The sequence below is a fragment of the Protopterus annectens genome, chromosome 3.part1 (genome assembly GCF_019279795.1).
Source record: "Protopterus annectens isolate FY-2018-M chromosome 3.part1, PAN1.0, whole genome shotgun sequence".
NCBI lineage: Eukaryota > Metazoa > Chordata > Ceratodontiformes > Protopteridae > Protopterus > Protopterus annectens.
The window spans coordinates 1,108,151,222-1,108,176,729 of record NC_056732.1 but is presented as its reverse complement, the minus strand read 5'-3'; the positions used below and the strand labels follow the sequence as shown (position 1 = coordinate 1,108,176,729).

General features: G+C 45.2%; 1 protein-coding gene across 10 annotated transcripts in view; it reads left to right on the top strand.

Moving 5' to 3' along the window:
* The window catches only part of PTK2 (protein tyrosine kinase 2), a 4,250,095-nt gene that overhangs the window by 1,968,371 nt on the left and 2,256,216 nt on the right, over positions 1-25,508 (top strand). For all 10 annotated transcript variants that reach the window (XM_044067250.1, XM_044067257.1, XM_044067247.1 and 7 more), the window contains one exon: positions 9,362-9,502. In XM_044067250.1, coding sequence (XP_043923185.1) covers positions 9,362-9,502 — 141 coding nt within the window. The remainder of the gene's footprint in view (positions 1-9,361; positions 9,503-25,508) is intronic.

Below are 25,508 nucleotides of genomic sequence, written 5' to 3'. Positions count from 1 at the left end.
GGACACTGTTTCCATACCAGAATGTGTTCAAAGTTCCGATTCCATTCCAGAAAATGTTCCAGACATTCCACAGGTCAAACATTTTGCAGAGACAGTTCCAGTTGCTAAATCTAATTCCCAGTTTTATGTCACATGATAGGGATGAGTATCAAACCCTAGTGTGAAATACACAGCAATGTGGACTTGATTGTATTTGTATGTGTACTTAGTATTATGTAATGCATGACAAAGAATTACCTGTGATTTCTGCATGCTAAATAGACTCATAGCATTTTATGATCTATTTCTCAGAGGGAGGATGTAGGTCAGAATGCACGTGAAGTGTGCTGTATCTTTAAGAAGTATGTCAAGGCTGTACGTGCACATATAAATTCCAGACACATGCACTCCCTAGTGCCATTTTGTAAAAGCAGCCAGAGAGACCATGCATGATCACAGTTGTTAGTTTGTATATAAGTTACTTAAGTTAAAGTCAGTAAACTATAGTGATGTTTGTATAAAGTAAAGCTGCTTGAACAGAACCCACAATGACTTTTCTGTTGTGTCCAAAATAGGAGAGGGACAGTGGGAACGTTCATATCCATGGCAACAGACTTTTTTGTATTGATCAGACAGTTGGAGTGAGAATATAAAGCAATGTCAGGAGTATCTGGTTTGCAACTGTGGGGGCCAGTGCTAGTCACTGCAGACTAGTTGTCCTGTGTGCAACTAAGTGTTGGTGAAATTTCAGTCGTGCTTTTACAGGAAAAATGTCACATAAAGTGTCTGTGTCTGTACAGGGCATTGCCAAACACTTGAGGGGAAACTAATATGTAGACTATGAAAATTTAAGGATGAAGTATTTAGGCAGATATTCTGAAGTTAGAAACAAATCAAGCAGTACTTACTAAAAACAAAGAATTAGCTTGTCAAGAATGATGAAAAGAGGAGAGTCACGTGAATGGCTACTGCCTGGCTATTAGTGTTGGTCTCACCACAGCTTCACTCTGCTGGGGCACAATGCTTCTTTGCTTCTTCTCTCACCAGAAGCAAAACATTAGCACCAATCCCAAGATGATAAGCAGACCACAGCCTGTTTGGTCATCCATAGTCTTGTTCCAGATGATGCAAGGGTCTGTAGGCTTGTTGTAGCCTTTTCCTGGTAGGTGCTTTGAACAGCAACCAGACCAATCAGGAATGTCAAGCACAGACACTCACTGCCCAACCAGAAGCAGTCAGGAATCAATGCACTCTGCTCCTTCTGTCACAAGGAGTGGAATATAAGCACAGATTCAAGCTGTCACCTATGAAAACCGTTATTAGGCTTTCTAGGAAATAATGTCCCTGTGCTTCTTCTGTCACCAGGAGAAAACAGAAGCACTAATCCCAAAATGACTAAGAGGCAGAATGTGGGGTCTGCAGTGAGTGGTCGTTTTGCAGTAGATGTTTAAAGGTAAGATGAGAAGATCGGTTAATATCCTAAGAACTGCAGTCTGCACTAAGAGTTAGATATGTAAAAGGGGGTATCTTAAGCTTTAGCTGCCTAAGTGGAGAGCCACTTATTTTAAAAAAGCAAGATCATTTGAAAGGTGGTGGGTACTTTTGTATTATGATTCTATGGAATACAGTGGGATGGCCACTAAATTTAAATAGTTGAAGGCGAGTGATTTCACAAAATGATAAATCTGATGATGTTAATCTTCGTTCATTCCTTTCTGATGGGTTATCGGTTCCGTCCTCAGAACCGAGCCGGCCAAATATCAAGCTCGCGTCAGCCAAAAACTCTTGAGCCAAGGTCCTACCAAGAATGCTCCCTGTTACCTCAGATCTCATTTGCCGCATTGCTGTATACAGCCATGTCAAGCCATTCTCTTCAGCTAAGTGTCTAATTTTTTGAAAGTTTTATATATAGTTTCTACTTTAAAGTTTTTCAGACAGTTTCCGGTATTATTCTCTTACCCTATTGTATCCTTAAGACTCTCTCCTTTTAGTCTATTTGTCTTTATTGCCCTTTTCTTACTATCGTTGGTAATCCTTCTTCCTTCTCTCTTCTTACCCTTTTTGGGTAGCCTTTCCTCTTTTTGTTGGTACTGTTCTCCACATCATTATGTCTGATAAGAAAAGTAGTGTTTGTTTTAAGCAGTGTAAGGATTGCCGCCGTACGTTACTGCTTTCCAATGGCCATGACTTATGTGTCTATTGTTTGAATGTCTCCCACCTTACTGTGGATCCCCTGTGTGGGATTTGTAGAAATTTTTCAACCAAGACTCTCAACTAGAGAAAGAACAAATTAATCTTGAAAGGTCTTCTCAAATCTCCTTTCTGTGAGGCTATTTCTGGGTTGGAGGGCTCACCCTCTCCTGCTAAATACCATAAGAGGCGTTCTTCCTCTTCCTCATTGAGGTCGCTCACTTCATCTCCCTCTGGAGATCATAGGGAGTCGACTCATAAGAAGGTGAAAATGACTACTACTACAGCGCTGCCACCTGTGACCCTGTCTGCTCCAGGCTCAGCACCTCCCAAGTTGATTCTTGCTCCAGCCATGTCCTCCTTATCGACACCGGCACCAGAGTTCCCGGTGCAGACAATTATGACTCTATCAGTTCTGTCGTATCCCTTACTAGCACCTTCCATGCAGGTACAGTCCCCATCGACACCATTGGTTCAATCCCCTTCGGCTCCGAGTATGACGTTACTGTTCTCCACGGTGCAGACATTTTCGGCACCGATATGTTGTTCAGTGCAGTCCTTTACAAGCACCGTCATTGTTACAGGTGCAGAGACTTTCCTCGACAGCACCATACACATCGGTGCAGACACCTTCGACTTCTGTGGCACTGACGTCAGCACGGAATACCTCCACACCATTCTCTTTGGTGCAGACGCCCTCGGTTCCGGACTCTGTACCTCTTGAATTAGCAAGGACCAAGTACTCTCCTTCCTTGGATCCATTCGTTGGTGGCCAATATAGTCCTTTTCTAGAAAGGCCAGAATTGCCCTCAGGTTTCTCTATGAGGTTAACCAGGAGCCTCTCTGAGCAAGATGTGTTGCGGCTTGTTGACCAGTTACTTCTGGCCAGAGGTCTCTCTCAACCGTCGAAATCCACGTTCCCTCCTTCAGGTGAATGTATATCTCTTCAAACTCCCATGTACACTCCTCCTTCAACTTCCACCCAAGTATCAACCCCATTTCTCCGACAGCAGCTTCCCTTCCTCCGACCCCAATAGTGGATCTCACTTTGGAACTGTAGTCGTCTTTCTGGCCCTCGATGCACTGGGCATCGGGCTCTTCTCAGGCTAGTGGCTGTGCCATGGGGGAGGGCATTCTTGGTTCCACGCTGATTTTTTTTCTATGGCACCCTCCAGGAATCCTCCCTCTGTCACTCTTCACAGTCCTCTTGAGACTCCTGGTCTGGGGGTCAGCTCACCGGGGCAGGGTGTGACCCTGGTTCTGAAGTTGTCATGTTCGGTTCTGGGCTCTCATTCCTCCTTGGGTAGGCTGGCCTTCCAGGCCATGGAGAGGGCGCTTGCATCCGCTGGCAAACCGCACATGTCTGAGTCCTCTCCCCCTTCTGTGCCGCAACTCTCGCAAGCCACAACCGTCGGACACTGGGCACAAGGGCTTCAGGTTTCTCCTCCTCAGGAGACCCCCTCTTTGCAGTCTTCGCCAGAACCTTCCACTGAGGAAGTACCTCGTAAAGCATCATGCAAGAGGAAGCACATGGACTCCACTGAGTCGTTGACTGAAGATACGGACTTCGATGATGGGGAAGCGTTGCCATGGTCACCCTCTGATGAGGTGTCCTTTGGTGACATCCTTGAGATCCTTAGACAGAGGAGTGACTGGAAGTCTTCTAATCCTTCCTCCGAGGAATCCGTATTCCTGAAGGCCTTTCATGCCCAACCCCTACCTCCTGGTTTACCCCGCCGGCCAATGAGCTCATCCAGCTCATCGTCCAATACGCATAGAAGGCTTCTGACTTGCTGGAAGCGATACCACGAAAGCCTGATAAAATCTTATCGCCTCCAGTTGAGCATCCCCATTGGTCACGAGGTCTTCCAGTAGATGCCATGGTGATGGCGGCTGCAACTAAGAAGGATTTGGCAGAAGAGAGCCAAACTGTCCATCCACCCAACAAGGAGTCCCGGGCAATAGACAAACTAGGGAAGTGTGTGTTTACTTCATCGACCTTCGCCTCAAGGTCTTTGAATTATTTGTCACACTTTACGAGGCTCCAGAGGGATCTTATTAACCAACTGTCTGAAACCTTGGCAGGAGCGGTTTCTGATGAGGTCCGTGGCAACATAGCTTCTCAGATAGCCACCCTACAGTCCATTTCCAATTCTTCCATGCTTCTTATTTCTCACGCAATGGAAGGAGCAGCTAGAGTGGCAGGCTCGAGTATAGCCACCAGATGGCATGCCTGGGTGTGCCTTTGCGGACTCCTTTAAGGCTTATTTCATGAATGCCCCCATCGAGACCGCTTCTTTGTTTGGCCCTAAAGTGAAAGGTACGCTGGCAAGGTGTGAACAAGATGGCAGGACCCTATCTGCCATTGGTATCAGACACTTTACTCCTCAACGATTCTACTCCAGAAATCCGAGGCGCGGGAAGATGTGGCACAGGAAATCACAGGGCTCTTTCCGTGATGCACGTGGCAAGTTCTCCTCAGAGGCTGAGTGGAAAACTCCACTGGAAGACACCCCTTTTGGTGCAGAGGAGGTCCGCAAAACCGGGATTACAGAGATTCTTTCTCTGGCCAACCCTATCAGTGCTCCTGAAGCATTGCCCGACTGCTCACCTCTGGAAGCGGTCAGGGGTCATTTTTCCTTGTACCCTACTGCTTGGTGAAATATAACCACTGACTCTTGGGTACAACGGATAATATCCAGAGGCTATCGCATCTCCTTCCATCTTTGTCCAACCTCATCCAAAGTATTATGCAATGTTCCACCCAGTCAAAGGGAAGCAGCAACACACGAAATCCAAAAGCCGCTACAAAAAAAGTGTCATCCAGATGGTTCCCCAAGACCAGATAGGATCCGGTTTTTACTCGAGGTTCTTTTTAGTATAAAAAAAAACAGGGGACTGGAGACCAATTCTGGATCTCAGCACACTGAACAAATTTGTAAAAACAGAGAAATTCTGGATGATCATCTATCCTTCCTCTCCTGGAAGAAGATGATTGGATGTGCTCTGTAGATCTTCAAGATGCGTATTACCACATAAAAATGGACAAATGCTCAAGAATATACCTCCGCTTCTGCATAGGAGCCATTCACTACCAATTTTGAGCTCTGCCCTTCGGTCTCTCTACAGCCCCCAGAGTGTTCACCAAATGCATGGCAGTGGTTATCGCTCACTTGCAACTTCAAGGATTCCAGGCGTTTCCATGTCTAGATGACTGGCTCCTCACTGCCCCCACCAAGCGTCTACTGGAAGAAGTCCTGCACTACACTCTTCTCACAGCACAATGCCTGGGAATCACTATAAACTGGGAGAAGTCCAACACGACCCCAGCTCAGTCTTTGGAATTCATAGGAGTACTGTTGGACATGAGAAATTGCACAGCATCTCCTCCAGACCACAGGCTTCAAAGAATAAGGCAACAGGTTCACCCGCTACTCTGTCACCATAAATCTCCCGCTCGATCTATACTCCAACTCTTGGGGTCAATGGCAGCCTCGATCACCAGTGTTCCTCTAGCCAGATTCCACATGAGACTCCCTCAGTGGTTACCTGTCACTCAGTGGTACCCTCTACAACATCCTTTGTCTTTTCAGATAAGTGTAACTCAGAGATGCAAGCAAGATTTACTCCTCCTGGAATTCATAGGAGTAGTGTTGGACATAAGAAATTGCACAGCATCTCCTCCCGACCACAAGCTTCAAAGAATAAGGCAACAGGTTCACCCGCTACTCTGTCACCTTAAATCTCCTGCTCGATCTATACTCCAACTCTTGGGGTCAATGGCAGCCTCGATCACCAGTGTATTTCTAGCCAGATTCCACATGAGACGACTCCAGTGGTTACTTCTCACTCAGTAGTACCCTCTACAACATCCTTTGTCTTTTCAGATAAGTGCAACTCAGAGATGCAAGCAAGATTTACGCTGGTGGACATCTCGAAATCCCCAGCAGTGGTCTCACCCCTTCAGCGCCCATCAACTGAAAGCCACGGTGACGGATGCCTCCCTGATGGGGTGGGGGGGCTATCTCAGGGAAACTCGGTCCAAGGCACCTGGTCGGAGACAGAGGCCCTTTTGCATAACAATGTCCTGGAACTGAGGGCAGTGCTACTAGCATTGCAAGCATTTAATTTCATCCTTTCATCAGGGACTATTGCGATTCAGTCAGACAACATGTCAGTGGTCTGGTACATGAACAAACAAGGGGGCACCAGATCTTACCCTTTATGCCGAGAGGCCTTGAGAATATAGCAATGGACGACAGCTTCCAACTGCTTTCTAATTGCAACGCACATTCCCGGGAGCTCCAACGTGATAGCAGACAAATTGAGCAGGTGCATTCTACAACCTCATGAGTGGTCCCTCAACCCTATTATAGCGGCAATACTCTTCAGCCGCTGGGGCCAGCCTTGCTGCAACCTGTTTGCCTCCCCAGCCAAATACAAGTGCAGCAACTATTTTACCCTGATCCCCCCTCGGGAACAGTCACCGAGAGACGCTCTAGTCCACACTTGGCCCTCGGGTCTACTTTATGCTTATCCTCCTCTTCCCCTCATCTCCCAATTTCTGAAGAAAGCACGACAGTTGAAAAGCAAAGTGATCCTCATTGCTCCATATTGGCCTCGACAAGTCTGGTTCCCCTTCTTCTGGCCTCACCTGCTAAATCAACCATGGATCCTCAATCCATCCCCAACGTTGATCTCCCATCCACAGGGTCTGACTCACCGCAATCTAACAACACTGAAACTGACAGCTTGGTTTCTCCACTTCCAATGACTGCCAGACAAAAAAACTCTCTCCCCTGTACGCAATATTCTTATTGCATCTCATAAATCATCCGCCAGACTAATCTATCTCAATAAATGGAAAAGCTTTTCTCTATGGGCAGCGAATAAACAATTAGACACCTTGTCAGCCCCAGTTTCGGTGGTTTTGGATTACTTATCTCATCTCTTCCACTCTGGGGTATCTGCCTCTACTTTTCGTGTGCATTTAGCTGCCATTTCAAATTTCCACATTGGTTTTCAGGATTCTTCTCTTATGTCACATAGACTGTATAAAACTTTCCTGAAGGGGGTTCTCCACTTAAAACCTCCCTTTAGAGAACCGGTACAACCTTGGGATTTGGCCTTGGTTCTGCAAGCTCTAACAGCTCCCCCTTTGAACCTGCTTCTTCATGTGATGTAAAATGTCTCTCTTGGAAAACTTTGTTTCTGATTGCAATCACATCGGCCAGACGCTTGTCAGAACTTCAAGTCTTATGCATCAAACCTCCCTATCTTATCTTCCATAAGGATAGGGTATCACTGCGAACTAATTCTTCCTTTTTTATCAAAAGTGGTGTCAGAGCCAGTCTATCAACCAATCTATTGACCTTCCAGTATTCTTTCCTAACCACTCTAACAATGGAGAGTATTGCCTGCACTCCTTGGATGTTCATAGGCAAATACGATTTTATCTGGACAGAACAAAATCTACCCGTAAATCGGACCAACTATTTCTGTCTTTTTCTGGACGAAGACGAGGTCATCCTGTCTCAAAAGTTACATTGGCTTCATGATTGAGAAATTGTATTCCCTTTATCTACAACAAAAACAATGTCACCTTGCCTCACAGAGTAAAAGCACATTCTACAAGGTCTATGGCAACTTCAGCAGCTTTCCATGCTAAGGCTTCCTTCAATGATATTTGCTCAGCTGCGACTTGGGCCAAACCTCATACCTTTATTCTTCATTACAAATTGGATTTGACCTCCAGAGGTAGAGCTTCTTTTGGATCAGGAATGTCCTTCCATGAGGGCCACCCAGGGATACAGGTAGCTGGGGACTCTGTCCCATCAGTAAGGAATGAATGAAGATTAACATCAGATAAAGAAGTTATGTCTTACCATAACGTTCCATCTATGTTGCTGCTCTTCGTTCATTCATTACTTCCAACCCTCCGTCCCGCTCTGGAGGTTCCTGGTTGATCTCATATACTCCTTTATTGTAGGTCTGTTATGAACAGAGGTAGCCCCTACTTTTTCCTATCAACTTGCAAACTCGATCTGAGGTAACAAGGAGAAGAGCATTCTGGGTAGAACATTGGCTCTAGACTTTTTGGCTGACGATAGCTTGATGTTTGGCTAGCTTGGTTCCGAGGTCGGAACCGATAACCCATCATTAATGAATGAACGAAGATCAACAACACAGATGGAACGTTATGGTAAGACATAACTTCTTTTTTTGTGCTTACAACAGCCAGTGAAAGGCGGAGAGGGAAGGAGATATGTGGTCAAATTAACATAAGAGGCAGGCAACTAGAAAGACAGTTGTTTTTAAGAACACAGCAGCAGGATGAGATGGTGAGGAAAATATTAAAACAATTTTGTGTGACTCACAAGTGACACAGCTGTGGTCTCTTTCCAAGTTTTAATATACAATTAAAAGCAGAGTATAAGTAAAATAGAAAAAAATCGCAGTATACAAAATAGAAGAAGGCAATAAACTAATGCAAAATACAAGAAAGAAAAAGCAAGCAAGTTTTGACAGAGTCTGGTGAGCTTTTCCAGTAAAGCTTTGAAATGTTTTATTTTAACCCTTAAATAGAAGGTGTAGTTCCTAGCTCCACTACCTCAGTTCACAGGTAATTAGCCTTAATTGACCTGTTCTAACTTCTGTGCGACTCCTTAATTGACCTGTTCTCATTTCTATGCGACTCTCAAGAGACACAGCTGTGGTCTTTTTCCAAGTTTTAATATGCAGTTAAAAGCAGAATACAAGTAAAACACAGTGTAAAGAAAACAAATCACAGTATGCAAAATAGAAGAAGCCAGTAAAGTAATACAAAATATAAGAAAGCAAAAGCAAGTTTCAAGAATGTCCCTGATTGTACCAAAGGATTTCAAATATCTCATGAAAATTAAGGGTGCTATTTCTAGATATGTGCAGGTTAAATACGTATCATTCAGAAAATGCATATTTATAAAAAAATTCTTATTCTTTCAGTATTATAGGTGTATAATACTGGTATCAGTAAATATATGGTATATTACAGAACATTTTCCCCTATTATTTGTCATCTTTGCTCCTTCATAAGCGCTTGAGAGCTGTGACAGGATCAATCCTCATTGCAAAATAAAGTTTAAATGGATGTGTTTATTGTACTTTGTTATCCCTTGTATTAACATTCTGCTCTGTTCTTTTGTTGGTATAGCCTAAAGCACTACGAAAGTTGATCCAACAGACATTTCGGCAATTTGCCAATCTGAATGAAGAAGAAAGTGTTTTGAAATTCTTTGAAATTCTTTCACCAGTTTACAGATTTGACAAAGAATGTTTCAAATGTGCACTAGGGGTAAGTATGTTACAAAACTGTAGCAGATATACTGGAGCTACATATTTTATTTTTTAATCAGATGTCTTTATTGCATAATTATATCCTTGACATTAAGAACTGCTGTATGTTTGTATCTCATTTTAAGTACAGCATCATAAACAGTGTAGAAAGTGTTTTCAGATGTCATTCAAAATCCATTCAAAACAATTTACAAAATTTCCTGGGCGTATGGGCTAAGATAAACAATATATGCAGGAAAAAAAGATGAACAGATAAGCCAAACAGATCCCACTGAGAAAGCTTCACTGATAAACTAATTCCCCTACCCCAGACGTCTGGTAATAACCTCATTGTGAATACGTTCTCAAGGTAAGCCATCTCCCAACTCCAATAAAGCAGAGAGGCAAGAGGGGACCTATCAAGCTGAAAATCTATAAACTAAATGACCAAGACAGTGTCCCAGAAACATAGAAATGTCAGGAAAGGAATAAAACATCTGAGAACCCATTCAGTTTTCTACAGTACTAGTATATTAGAAGGGTGCGTCTTACACGTCAGTGCAAGGTCTTTCCTTGTTCATTACCCATTCTTTCTTGACAATTATTTTCTTAAAAAAATTCTATCACATATTGTCTTCAAAATGTTTGCAACTGTTGCATCATCTAGAAATCTGATTATCTTCCATTTTGCTTATTTCAACTGTATTGTATGTCTGTTTCACATATACATAGTAAACAAAAATAAATATAAATTAAAAAAAATGATGAGTCCTTCTAAAAGCCCCCTAAAGTCTTCCTTATGAATCACAAGGCCAGAGAAGCTCCAGAAAATGTACCACCTGTCAGCCTTTCCTCCAGACATCTTCAGTAGTCAGATGATGACCCAGGAAGCATTTTTCCATTCTTGGTGGCACACAGAAGTAGTGTTGAATATACTGTCAAACATATAATTTATAAAGAAACAACATGTTAGTTTTTGCAAAAAAGCACACAGTATGGCTGTCCTCTCCCCTCTGACAGTCCTACTTTTCAAAATCTAGAGTATCCTGCTGCTTGTCAAAAACTTACACCATGGGTTAATCATCGAATATTGTAGGTTGTATGTACTTCTGACAAAACAACCCATATTGGCAGCTATTCCGTCCTTGCCAAGACTCGCACCCTAATCATCTGTGAGGAGGTGGATTCTTCTTTGTAACTCTCCAACTCCCTGAGTTGAGCAAACTGGAACTAGTGTGTCACTGAAAAAAGGTTTTCATTGAAAAGGCCACACCTGCTCTGTAATGGGTTCTAGAAGTTGATTTTAGTACTTGAGCCAAAGTATTTAGAAAACTTCAAAAACATGGTCCGTAACCCCCCGGTCTAATGTTCTCTTAGTGCCTTGTAAGTTTTAACAAGCAGCCCCTTGTCCTGTTGCAAGTTTGTGTAAATGCCAGGTTTGAATTATTCGTAGTTACCTTGGTAATGGGGTGTACCATCATTCTTCCCTCACTTCTGTTTGCATTAACCAGAGGCATATGTGAGTCTAAGAGGATCCCTATGCTCTGGAATAGTCTCCCTGTTCATGTGAAGCAGAGTCCATCCCTAAACCTATTTAAGTGTAACTTTGACCAATGGATGGGAAGTAGGAAATTCATCCTGGGTCTGGTCCCCATGTATCTGATAGAAAGTGGCCGACAGTAATGCCCAAATTGCCATATCCCCCCACATAACCTCTAGAAACTTCCTTACTGACATACCCTGCCAAATAAATGCCCATAATACATATGGACACAATTGGGTAGGATTGCATAGCTAGGCTTATAAAGACCCTGGTTGTCGTTACCCTAGCATATACCTACATGTCTATGAACCTAATCAGTTCCAGTGGACAGTGTACTGCACACATGACTTCATCATCATCACCATTTCATCTTCATCCCCTCTTTTCCATCTTTTTCACCATCATAGGCATCTCTGTCATATCAACTTGTTCTTTACATTGTTGTCATCTATATTGCATCTTAATCATCTTGATTGTCTTTGATTTACTGTTTATTACTTCTGTTTTTGCACTGTATGCCAAGTGCTGTACACTTTACTTGTAATCTTGTTTTGTTCTGTTTTTGTTAACCAAATGCAGTTACTTTCAAGAAAAGGGTATTTATGGATTTATTGTTTGACTGTGCTACATTCTGTGTTGCTCTCTGTTAAACTCTGCTGCAGGCTACCAAAAATACATCTACCTATTATAAACAGCTTGTCCCTACAGTTGCATCATCAGAATCATCAGAAGGTGGCCCCAGATGAGATGTAATCAAGAAGTCGACAGCTGCTCAGCATACAGTAACTAAAAACACAAGTTTGTTAAATGTAATGCATACAGTTTCGTTGACATCACTAGGTAAAAACTGTACATGTTATATAGTCCAATCTCACCTACATTCTTACCCATGGGTTCGGAGCCAAACCTTGGCTCCAACTCGGCCATACTCTTGCTCGAAGTCTTCAATTGGCTCGTGGCTAAGAGGTATCCCATGCTGCACTGCTCCCTTTCCCTAGATCTCATTTGCCGCTCGTTACGCTCATACGTGGTCTCACTCTTGGCCATGGCTGTGTAACTTTTCTTCTACTTTTTAGTAATTTGTTGCTCCAAAAGCTATTTTCATAGCTAGTCTCTGTTTTTTGATAAAACTGTTTGTGTAGCCCGTTCTGTGCCTTTTTGTCTTGGTATCCTGTTTGCGTTCCTTCCCTTCTTACGGGCTAGGCCTGTTTCATTTAGAGGACCTAGTCCTCCCTTCTAATTGTGTGTGTCCCAGTTTCGCTGTGTGTGCTTGATGTTCTTCGTGCATACAGCTGCAGTCATCACACTTGGGTTATCTGCCGTCAGGCGGGTCCTTGGTCAGCCGAATTCCAAAGTCTAGGCCCGGCGTCGGTTGTTGTCGCTTCTTCCCTGACGTCAGTGCAGCAGGGGTATAAAAGAGGCAGCCAACGCCATTTTCACCAGTCTTTCTTGCCACGCGGTGCCCGAAATAGAAGCAGTCCGCAAGTGCCGGTCGGCCAGCTCCTGAGATTTACGAAAGTATTTCAGCCGAAGTCTTCTTTAAAGCTAAGTACCCCGTTGGGGAAACTTTTCTTGCCTCAGACCGATGTCAGACAAAGTTAATAATTGCATTTCTTGTGGGAAGCAAATACCGCATAAGGATTTTCACTCTTACTGTATACCTTGCTTAGGGCCAGAACACGACGTCTCGGCCTGCCGTTTTTATGCTAGGTTTAACAAGCGCACTATTAAGCGCCGGGCGGAGTTCGCCCTTCATTATTTTGGCAAAACATTTAATTATATTATGTCGTCGGATATGCCGACGCCAGTTTTAGGCAAAAAATGCAAGGATAAGGACAGACATCCGAGACCTGCACCGAGTACTGAGACCACGCTAAGGCCGACTACCGGTTCTCCAGTTCTCAACGAGGTGCCTACGCAGCCCCTGACTACCGATTAAACTTTATTACCGATGACTTCAGTACCCGAGGTCGCAGGTTCCTCGGTCTCCATTCCCACTGCAGATACCGACGCCACTCTTGGCGGAGAAACAGAAAGTTTAGCAAGGCCTGCCATTTCTGAAGGCGTTTTCAGGCCTACCACCTTATCTATTAAATTGTTCACTAAATCTAAAGCTCCAATGAAAATTAAAAAACAGGGTCCTCAAGCCCCCTGTCAAGGTCCCATGCCCAAAAAACAGATGCTTAAAATGGCTGAGGATTTGATTTCACTCATCAGGGGCTCTCTCAACCCCCCTCAGACAAAAGACCCAGGATGGAGGAAGACTACCCTTCCTCAGATCAGGCATCTATTACCTCAGGCCTTTCTGAGGACCTGGATTATGCCTATTCCCCTTTTGAAGACTCTGATGCTGAGGAGTCTATTCCCTTGGTCTCCCCCCCCCCGAGGACTACTCTTTTGGGGAAACCCTACATACATTGAGAGAACACTTCCACTGGGAAGGCCAAGATTACTCAGATTCCAAGAAAAGGCTCAGGGAATTTCTGCTGCTTCCCCAGCATAGGCCCCTGGCTATTCCTCCTGTCTTAGATATTTTGGATGATGTGTACGCAGAAGCCAGTCTTAATCCAGACTCTTTAACTCCTGCCCCTGTTAAACCAGACAGATATTACCGGGTTCCTGATTCTCACCAGTTCCTTTATAAAAGCCCTTCTGCTGACCCAGAAACTATTTCTCAGGGTCCCAAGGGGATTAAGGCCTCTACTGCTAAAAACCCTTTACCTTCAGAGAGAGATTCCAGAGCATTGGAAAGGTGGGGAAAAAAGGTGTATACATCAGCCACTTTAACCATGAGGGCATTAAACTGTCAATTTCATATGTTAAAGTACCAGCAGTTCTTGCTATCTCAGCTGAAAAGCAAAATGACACAAACAGAACAACCTGATTCGAAAGAGTTGCAGGATTTGTTGCATGGAGCAGAACAAGTGGGGAAGCATACCTTAGTGTGGTTTTGATGCTTTAGAGGCCTCATGTAGAGCTGCTGTCACGGGGTCTGTCATACGTAGACATGCTTGGCTCAAAGAACAAACCTTACCAGATCATGTCAAAGAAAAATTATTAGATGCACCACTACAAAAAGATGTACTGTTTGATGTTAAAGCTGAGGAGGTACTAAAGAAAATGGAGGAAAAAGCTAAATCTATGCAAACAGTCAATGATTTCTTGCAGGTGCAGCCTCCACGTTTTAGCAGAAACTGGCATTCAAAAAATTGGTCCTTTCCAGCCACGGACAGACCCTAAAGGGGTAGATACAGACACCCAAGGGGTAGAGAACAACCTCAAGCATCTTACAGAGCCAGGCAATGGCAATCACCAGCCCCGAGAGGTGGAGAAGACAGAACACAGTCATTTAGAAAACAGACGCAATGACTTTCCCCTTGGCCTGCCAAACAAAGCTATAATGGCAGAACCTTTGGGCGGAAAACTGGCCTTATTTTCAAAAAACTGGCACATTGTTACAAAGGACAAATGGATTCTGGATATTATAGACAGAGGCTACAGATTCCACTTTCACACCCTTCCAAAAATGAGGGGCATGCCAAACCTGCCACAAAATCAATGGGCAGAGGCACAAAAACAAATTTCCGCTCTCATGGATATGAAAACAATTCAAGAGGTACCTGCAAAAGAACAAGGTCAAGGTTTTTATTCAAGACTATTTCTGGTACCAAGGAAGGACAAAGACTGGAGACCCATCTTAGACCTATCTATTCTAAACACATATCTAGAGGTACCAAAATTCAAGATGCTCACATTACAGCAGCTTCTTCCCATGCTGGGCAAGGAGTCTTGGCTGGTAACGTTGGACCTCAAGGAGGCATACCTGCATGTCCCTATCAGACAAGATTGCAGAAGATACCTCAGATTTCTTGCAGGTTCAACCCATTATCAATTCTGTGCATTGCCCTTTGGCTTATCTCCTGTGCCCAGAGTGTTTACGAAATGCCTGGCATCAGTAATTGCTTTCTGCAGACAACAAGGAATACAAATCTACCCATATCTGGACGACTGCCTGATCCAAGCGGACAGCAAGGACATTCTATTGCAACATCTGGCGTTTGTAATACAACTGTTAAATTGCCTGGGGTACACAGTAAACAAAAAGAAATCAAAACTAATACCCTCTCAACAGATAATTGCTTAAATACAATGACCCAGATGGCTTACCTCACGCCAGACAAACAAGGGCAACTGTCTCAATACTTCAACAAAATGGCAACTTTAACCAGGCTAACTGCAAGGAAAATCCTGCAGGCTCTGGGGTTCATGGCATCTTGCATTCTACTAATACAATTTGCAAAGCTGCATATGAGGAAACTACAATGGTACCTAAAAAACTTATGGTCTCAACACAAACACAGCTTGGAAACAATTTTACCACTCATTCCATGCCTTCAAAAGGAATTTTTGTGGTGGGTCAAGCATGCCAAAGAAACACGGGTCTCCCTTTCTGTATACCACAAGCAAGGCAAGTCATCACAACAGACGCCTCAGACTACGCATGGGGAGCACACATGGCAGACCAGTACATCCAGGGAAAATGGTCCCAAAAACAGATGCACCTACACATCAACCAAAAGGAGATGCTAGCTGTGCAAAATGCCCTTATGAATTTCAAGGACCTACTGCAACCAGGCCAGCTGTTGATAAGGACAGACAACACCACAGTCATGTGGTACATAAACAAACAGGGAGGGACGCATTCATACCCCCTATGCAGGCAAGCTATGACCCTGTGGAACACAGCATTGGAATTACAAGTTCAACTACAGGCACAATACCTGCCAGGGAAGGAAAACACTCTGGCAGACAACTTAAGCAGAAATATGACAGACCCTCACGAATGGAAGTTGCATCCTCAAGTCTTCTCAAAGATAACTCAAGCATGGGGACAGCCAGACATAGATCTATTTGCCTCCCACAGCAATTACCAGCTGGAAAAATTCTGCTCAAGGACCTATCATCCACAGGCCTGGAAAGTGGACGCACTATCTTTCAGTTGGACAGCATTGACAGTCTACGCCTTCCCGCCTCTGCCTCTACTGACCAAAGTCCTATTAAAAACCAGAGCAGAGAGGCCAAAAATGATTCTCATTGCTCCAGACTGGCCATGACAGCACTGGGATCCTCTCCTAAAGAACCTGTCACACTCACCACCATGGATCCTTCCTCAAGTTCCTCTTCTGTTGTCACAGCACAACTACAAGATCCTTCACAGCCAGCTCAGAACTCTAAATTTAGCTGCATGGAAAATACCTTAATTTGCCAACAGGCTCTCCTCTCCAAGGAGGTACAGGATGTCATCTTGGAGGCCGGGAGACCCTCTACTAGAAAAACCTACTCTGCCAAATGGAAACGATTTTGCTCCTGGAATCAAGCAAAGGGCCAGAATCCTTGGGTAATAAATATACCTCAGATTTTACAGTACCTAGCTGAGATGTTAAACAGTGGCCTTTCCTTCTCTTCCATCAAGATCCACGCTTCAGCAATTTCAGCACAATACAATACGGATCCTCCTTTATTCTCACATCCTCTATTAAGGCAGTTCCTCAGAGGGGCAAAAAATATAAAACCCCCACGGAAACCACCAGCTCCAGATTGGGACCTCAACTTCGTATTGGAAAAGTTGACACTGCCTTCTTTTGAGCCGGCCTCTTCAGCAGAGTTACAATACTTGTCGTGGAAAACAGCTTTGCTTCTGGCTATTACCTCAGCACGCAGGGTTTTGGAGCTACAGGCCATCATGGCTGTGCAACCATTCATCATTTTCCATCAGGACAGGGTTTCCTTACGAACCAACCCTACCTTCATGCCAAAGGTAGTATCCAGTGTGGCTTTGAATCAGACTATTCATTTACCTTCCTTTTATCCAAATCCCCAGAACAAAGGGGAGAGGCTACTCCACTCCTTGGACATTTTCAGGCAACTTCTTATTACTTGGACAGAACAAAGTCATTCAAGAAATCTGAGCAGCTCTTTGTGTCCTATGCTAAAGGTGCTCAAGGAAAGTCTATTTCCAAACAGACTGTTTCAAAATGGATAGCCCACTGCATACTCTTTTGTTATTCATTTCATGGAAAATCAGTGCCTGTATACATCAGATCCCACTCCACCAGGGCTACAGCTACCTCAGCAGCTTTCCTCAGGGGGGTCCCTACCAAGGACATTCTGGAAGCAGCTACTTGGAGTTCAGTGCACACTTTCGCCAAACACTACCACCTTCCACTATACTCAAAATCTAGAGCGGGCTTTGCCACAGCAGTCCTGCAGGGCATTCTAGCCCCTCCTAATTCCGCTTAGTACCAGTCACCCTTACTTAGCTTTGGGATTCTACCCAAGTGTGATGACTGCTGCTATATGCACGAAGAACATAGTACAGTTTTGTACCTACCATAAATGTAGATGTTCGAGTGCGCATACAGCTGCAGTCCAGGTTAACCTCCCTCCATCCCCTCTTAGGACAGAGCTCATGACAAACACCTGGACAGCTACAGGTGCTCAAGGAAAGTCTATTTCCAAACAGACTATTTCAAAATGGATAGCCCACTGCATACTCTTTTGTTATTCATTTCATGGAAAATCAGTGCCTGTATACATCAGATCCCACTCCACCAGGGCTACAGCTACCTCAGCAGCTTTCCTCAGGGGGGTCCCTACCAAGGACATTCTGGAAGCAGCTACTTGGAGTTCAGTGCACACTTTCACCAAACACTACCACCTTCCACTATACTCAAAATCTAGAGCGGGCTTTGCCACAGCAGTCCTGCAGGGCATTCTAGCCCCTCCTAATTCCGCTTAGTACCAGTCACCCTTACTTAGCTTTGGGATTCTACCCAAGTGTGATGACTGCTGCTGTATGCACGAAGAACATAGTACAGTTTTGTACCTACCATAAATGTAGATGTTCGAGTGCGCATACAGCTGCAGTCCAGGTTAACCTCCCTCCATCCCCTCTTAGGACAGAGCTCATGACAAACACCTTTAACATACAACCTATTTGGGGTATTCCTATATGGTGTATTTGCTTGCAACTACTGTTTTCATTTATCTACTTATGTATGTTTGCATAACATCATGTATTGCCTTCCTTTCTGGGGGCACCTGACATCTGGGGCAAGAAAAACTGAAGAAAATGGCGTCGGCTGCCTCTTTTTTTTTTACTGCTGCAGCACTGACGTCAGGGAAGAAGTGATGACAACCGACGCCGGACCTAGACTTTGGAATTCGGCCGACCGAGGACCCGCCTGACGGCAGATAACCCAAGTATGATGACTGCAGCTGTATGCGCACTCGAACATCTACATTTATGGTAGGTACAAAACTGTACTTTCCGGTGGTTGCCCCGTCCCTTTGGGCTAGGGCCGTTTGATTTAGAGGACCTAGTCCTCCCTTGTTTTGTTTGTCAAGGCCGTTTAAGTTAGAGGTTCTTTCTTCCCTGTGGTGTTTTTGTTCTATGACCATTTAAATTAGAGCCATAGTTCCCATGTTTTTCTGTTGTTGGTGTCGGGTTTGTCTTCTGATATTGTGTGCAGTTTCGTACCAATATGTCTAAGGTTACAAAAGAACACAAGCCTTCGGGCTTTAAAAAATGTGATAATTGTGGATATAAAATGTCTATTACTGATGGGCACTCTGTGTGCGTGTATTGCATGGGGGCTATTCACCTGCAAGAATCCTGTGTGTTCTGTCACGCCTTTAGCCCACGCATTCTTCAAGAGAGGAAGAACAAACTGATTCTGAGGGGATTACTGAAACCCTCCTTCGAAGAAGACTTGGAGAGGGCTTCCAGTTCTAAATCCTCTCCCTTTAAAGCAGACAAGACTTCTAAATAAAAAAAAACGCTCTCCAGCTCTGTCAGTTTTATCGGAGCCACCAGAGAAAGTTGCCAAGTCTACTTTAGCTTTTTCGGCTCCATAGGCTTCGGGACCGAAGGAAGTGGGTGAATTGATCAAGTTAACATCGGCTCCCAGTCTCCCAGAGCCGGTCTCCAGTTTCTAGACCAGTTTCTCCTTCTCGTAAGTCTCCTTCTATAGGGAGGTCCAGATCTCCGACCTTATCCTCTAGGTCCTCCAGGACTCTCTCGGACGATGATGCAGATAGAGTGGTACAGAGATTTCTCCAATCACCGGTGTTGGCCACATTGTTTTCGGTTCCAGCCCAATCGGCCCCAGAGCCTGTCACCCATCTATCCTCGTATGTTCCTCCTCCGAGCCTTTCTCGGCCTTTGGAGCCAGAGTTGTTGGTTCCATCTGATGCCTTCACGTCGGCTCCAGTAGCCCATCCTGGCATCTCGGTTTCGATCTCTGCTCCAACCCTGTCAGCACTCACAGTTCCTAGGTCGGACCCGAGGGAGAGGTCTCGGTTTGATCTTCTTCGGCTCCTAGCCTCCCACTCGGTGCTTCAGCACGGGTGAGCTTGGGTCCTGCCTCAGCTTCGGCCCCGAGAGCTTAGTTCTTCGGAGCCGGGGGGATCAGCTTTCGAGACCATGTAGGCCATGTCCTCAGCTGCGTCTGATCGCACCAACACTCTACCCCCTCCAGCACCGGTATCAGTGTCTTATCACCCTCTGTCCTTGGACAGCGGAGACTCAAGGCCTCATGATAGCTCAATGAGTGGTCCCCAACTTTCTGAGGTCTCCCCAGTGTGTTTTCCTGAGGATCCCCCGAGAAAAAGAGTGTGCAAGAAGCAGCACATCGACTCCCAGGATGAGTCTATCACTTTGGATACCGACCTCGAGGAGTCAGAGAGGTCCCCCAAGTCGTCCTCTGAAGATATCTCTTTCTCAGATATCCTGGAGATCTTGAAGCAGAGAGGCGACTGGCCCTCCAAATCTCCCTCTGAGGAGGAGTCAGTGTTCCTGAAGGCTTTTGGGTCTCAACCCTCCACCTCTTGGGTTTCTCCCCTGTTCGATGAACTCATGGATCTTTGTCAAAGGGTGTGGGAAACCCCTGACACTGTGGAACCAGTCCCCAGGAGACCCAACAAGTTTCTGTCCACTCCCGCTGACAAGGAATTTCTCACAAAGGGCGTTCCAGTAGATGCCATGGTGGTGGCAGTGGCCACCAAGAAGGAACTAGCTGAGACTTCATCTACTGTCCATCCCCCTAACAAGGAGTCAAGAACCATGGACCGGTATGGGAAGCATATGTTTTCTTCAACGGCCTTTACTCTGCGGTCGCTGAACTATTTGTCACATTTTACACTGCTTCAAAGAGATCTCCTAATAGAGCTTGGAGACTCTCTGCAGGGTAACGTTTCTGACGCAGTGGCTCAGAAAGTTAATGCCCAGATGTCTACCCTAAATTCCATTGCTAACTCCTCCATGAGGCTGATCTCGCATGCAGCTGATGGAGCAAGTAGGGCAGCGAGTTCCGGAGTCTCTTTTAGGAGGCACTCCTGGATGTGCCTATGTAGTTTTGCAGAGACCTTCAAGTCTATGTTCACCAACGCCCCATTTGACGGTTCATCGTTGTTTGGAACCAAGGTGAAGGATACTTTCACTAGGTGCGAGCAGACAGGAAAAACCATGTCTGCCGTGGGAGTCCATTTTTCCATGCCTTCTAGACATTATCTCAAGGGCCAGAAGGGTGGGAAAATGTGGTTCAGAAAGCCGCAGAGGATTTTTCAAGATGCACAAAGTGATTCCCCCTCCAGAGGCAGGGAGGGGGTGGTAACTCAGGTAGATGCCGCCCTAGAGGCAGAGGAGGCCCACGTAACCAGGGGGACCACGATTCCTTTTGCGGATGTTCATCGTGTTACCCTGCTGCAGTCATCACACTTGGGTTATCCTGTCATCAGGCGGTCCCGCAGTCAGCCGGAATTCCAGAGTCTTGGTCCGGCGTCGGTTGCTGTCGCTTCTTCCCTGACGTCAGTGCGCTAGGGGTATATATAATGCATCCGACGCCATCCTCTTCAGTCTTTCTTGCTGCGCAGTGCCCGAAGCAGAAGCAGTTCGCAAGTGCCGGTCGGCCGACTCCTGAGATTTTCGAACTCGAATTTCAGACCAAAGTCTTCAATAATGCTAAGTACCCCATTGGAGAAACTTTTCTTGCCTCAGACCGATGTCAGAAAAAGTTAACAATTGTATTTCTTGTGGGAAGCAAATACCTCATAAGGATTTTCATTCTTACTGCATACCTTGCCTAGGCCCAGACCACGACGTCACTAGTTGTCGTTTTTGTGCTAGATTTAATAAGCGTACTATAAAAAGACACTTTGATTTCGCACGACACTACTTCGGTAGAAAATTTAACTGCACTATGCCATCGGAGCAACCGACTACCGGCGTGCACAAAAAACGCAAGGATAAGGACAGGCAGCCTAGACCCAAGCCAGACTCCGAGGCCTTGTCTGGTCCGGTCTCCGGTTCACCGGTCTTCAGTGAGGCTCCAACGCAGCCCCTGACTACCGCAGATCTGGAACTCGAGACCGCTTCGGAACTTTTGACGGAAAGTACCAGGCCGACTCAGCCATTTTGTTCAGCCCCTACCGATGACACTGCTGAAAAAGATGTCGGTGCTGCAGAAACACCGACTATCTCCTAGGGTCCGAAAGGGGCTAAGGCTTCTATGGCTAAAAATCCTGTACCCTCTGAAAGGGATTCCAGAGCACTAGACAGGTGGGGAAAAAAGGTTTACACCTCAGCCACTCTAGCTATCAGGGCACTAAATTGCCAGTTTCACATGCTAAACTATCAGCAATTTCTAATGTCTCAGTTAAAACAAAAAATTAGCACACTCCCTCAACAGTCTGAATTGAAGAAATGCAGGATCTGTGGCATGCAACTGAACAGGTGGGCAAACATACTTTACAATGTGAGTTTGATTTTTGGAGGCTTCCTGCAGAGCAGCTGTCACTGGGTCTGTTATACGTAGGCATGCTTGGTTAAAGGAACAAACTCTGCCTGATCATGTTAAAGCAAAGCTTCTAGATGCTCCCTTACAGCAGGATGTTCTTTTTGGAGTTAAAGCAGAGGAAGTCTTAAAGAAAATGGAGGATAAGGCAAAATCTATGCAGACAGTCAAATATTTCCTACAGGTACAGCCCCCTCGCTTCAGCAGAAATTGGCCAACAAAAAATTGGTCCTTTCCAGCTTCTGACAGGCCACAGAGGGGTAAATACAGACGTTCGAGAGGCAGAGGACAACCACAAGCCCAGTACAAACCTTGACAATGGGGCACTGCAGCACAGAAGGGAGGAGAAGACAGGTCCCAAACTTCCAGAAGGCAAACTCAATGACTTGCACCTCATCTGGCCAAGCAACACTCTCTTGGCAGCCCCCTTGGGAGGAAAACCCGCACTTTTTTCAGACAGCTGGCACATTGTCACAAAGGACAAATGGGTCCTAGACATAATTTCACGAGGAAACAGATTCCATTTTCACACCTTGCCAGTGAAAAGAGGAATGCCAAACCTGCCACAAAATCAATGGGCAGAGGCACAAAAACAAATTACAGCTCTCATGGACATGAGAGCCATTCAAATGGTACCTACTTGAGAGCAAGGCCAAGGATTTTACTCAAGACTCTTTCTAGTTCCCAGAAAGGACAATGCCTGGAGACCAGTTCTGGACCTTTCAATTTTAAACACCTTCTTACAAGTACCCAAATTCAAGATGCTAACACTACAGCAGCTTCTTCCCATGTTGGGCAAGAAAGCATGGCTAGTAACGTTGGACCTCAAGGAGGCTTACCTGCATGTCCTTATCAGACAAAGTTGCAGAAGATACCTCCGTTTCATTGCAGGTTCAACCCATTACCAGTTCTCTGCACTGCCCTTTGGCTTATCTACTGTGCCCAGAGTCTTCACAAAATGCCTGGCACCAGTAATTGCATACTGCAGACAAAGAGGAATTCAAATATACCCATACCTGGACGACTGCCTCATCCAAGCAAGGACATCCTCTTACAACATCTGGCTTTTGTAAAACATCTTCTAAGTTGCCTGGGGTACACAGTAAACGAAAAGAAATCAAAACTAGTACCCTCACAAAATATGACATTCCTGGGTGCCAGCTTGAATACAACGGCCCAGAAGGCTTATCTGACGCCAGACAAACAACTACAGCTGACTCAATATTTCAAAACAATGGCAACAAAGACCCAACTACCTGCAAGAAAAATTCTGCAGGCCTTGGGCTTCATGGCCTCTTGCATACTACTAATACCATTTGCAAAGCTGCATATGAGGAAATTACAGTGGTACCTAAAAAGCGTATGGACTCAACACAGCCACAGCTTGGACACAATGATATCTCTCATTCCCTGCCTACAACAGGAGTTTCTATGGTGGTCACTGGCATGTCACCTCAACAAGTGTCAGCCTTTCACCTTGCCCCCAGCCAGGCAAACTATGACAACAGATGCATCGGACTACGCCAGGGGGGCACACATGGCAGGACAGTGCATTCAAGGCATTTGGTCTGCAGATCAAAGGAATCTGCACATCAATCAAAAAGAGATGCTAGCTGTACAGAATGCTCTGACAGCCTTCAAGAATCTATTACATCCAGGACAACTTACAATAAGGACGGACAACACCACAGTAATGTGGTACATAAACAAACAAGGGGGCACACACTCCTACCCTCTATGCAGGCAAGCAATGACCTTGTGGAACACAGCTCTGGCTTACCACGTTCACTTACAAGCTCAATTCCTGCAAGGACAAAAGAACACATTGGCAGATGACCTCAGCAGAAACATCATGGATCCCCACGAGTGGAAACTGGATCCACAAGTATTTGCAATGATAACTCAAAAATGGGGCCTTCCAGACATAGACCTGTTTGCCAGTCCTCAAAACTACCAACTAACAAAATTTTGTACAAGGACACTTCACCATCAAGCTTGGAAAGTGGACGCACTCTCATTCAGCTGGAAAAACCTGACAGTATATGCCTTCCCTCCATTGCCTCTCCTCACAAAGGTGCTTCTGAAAGTCAGAAAGGAGAGACCACGACTGATGCTCATAGCCCCAGACTGGCCACGCCAGCACTGGTACCCACTTCTGAGGAATATGGCCAGGGCCCACCTTGGATTTTGCCACAAACTGCACATTTACTCACACAGCAAAACAATCAGATTCTTCACAGCCAGCTAAAAACCTTAAATCTGGCTGCATGGAAAATCACCTAAACATCCAGGCAGCTCCTCTTTCCCAAGCAGTTATGGATGTTATTCTGGAAGCTAGGAGGCCCAGCCACCAGGAAGGCCTATGCTGACAAATGGAAAAGGTTTTGTGCTTGGAACCAAACTAAAGGCCAAAACACACTTCAGCCTCACCTGCCTCAGATTCTACAGTATTTAACTGAGATGTTGCACAAAGGACTTTCTTTTTCTTCCATTAAAATCCATGCATCAGCTATTTTCAGCCCACTACAACACAGAACCACCCTTATTTTCGCATCCACTTCTAAGGCAGTTCCTCAGAGGGGCAAAAAACATTAGGCCCCCCAGGAGAGCACCTACACCAACATGGGACCTCAATTTTGTTCTGTAAAAACTTACGCTACCTCCCTTTGAACCAGCTTTCTCTGCAGATCTAACGTTCCTATCATGGAAGACTGCCCTGCTGCTAGCAATAACTTCAGCTAGAAGAGTCTCAGAGCTGCAGGCACTAATGGTAGTGGAATCTTTTCTCATTTTTCATGGACAGAGTTTCTCTATGAACTAATCCTTCCTTCATGCCTAAGGTGGATAGTCAGTTCAACAGTCCGTGTCCTTCAGTAATCGACGGGTCCAGTCGACCTGATGTCGCCTTTGGTCGATCATCTGGTCACGCCATTTCTAAATAGTTTCTTCTGTTTTTTTTCTCGACGCTTCTCTTCAGCAAAGCGCGTGTTGGTCAGTCAAGCTGTTAGGTCGGGTCGAGGGTACTACGCTTCAACCAGAAGCTGTTCGAAAGACTTCTAAACCTAAGCCAAGTACGAAACTTCTTCTGCTTCAGCCGTCGTCACCGAGAAAGTTAATAATTGTTTAACCTGTGGGAAACAAATTCCTCAAAAAAGGGATAAAGATTTCCCCTCCTGTTTAGGCCCCTGTTACCGTTTAGCCCTGTTGTTTCAGCCTGCAGCCTCCTGGCTTGTTTCGCCCCGGCAGCTGGGTTTTGTGACGCTTATGTTTTGAACAGTTTTGGTGGAACTTCTTTGATGTTTATGCAAACGGACCCTCCCACTTGCATTCTGCGAAAAAGTTCTGGAAAAACGCGTAACTTCTAGCCAACCCAGCGGTTCGGCCGAAAAAACCATGGTTAAGCAAAGCGACCAGTGGGGGTTAACCGGGTGGATGTCAAACCAGGCGATCAAGCCACGGGTTCCTTTACCTACCTTCTTAACAAATAAAAAAACAGAGGGAAAGAAGCGGATGTACATGAACAGCATAGACAGCTACTACTACAACACAGAACAAAATAGCAAAAGACTGACCAACTTTTAAGAGCCTATGCAGCAGGGAAGGAAAAGGAAATAAGGAAAAAACATTTC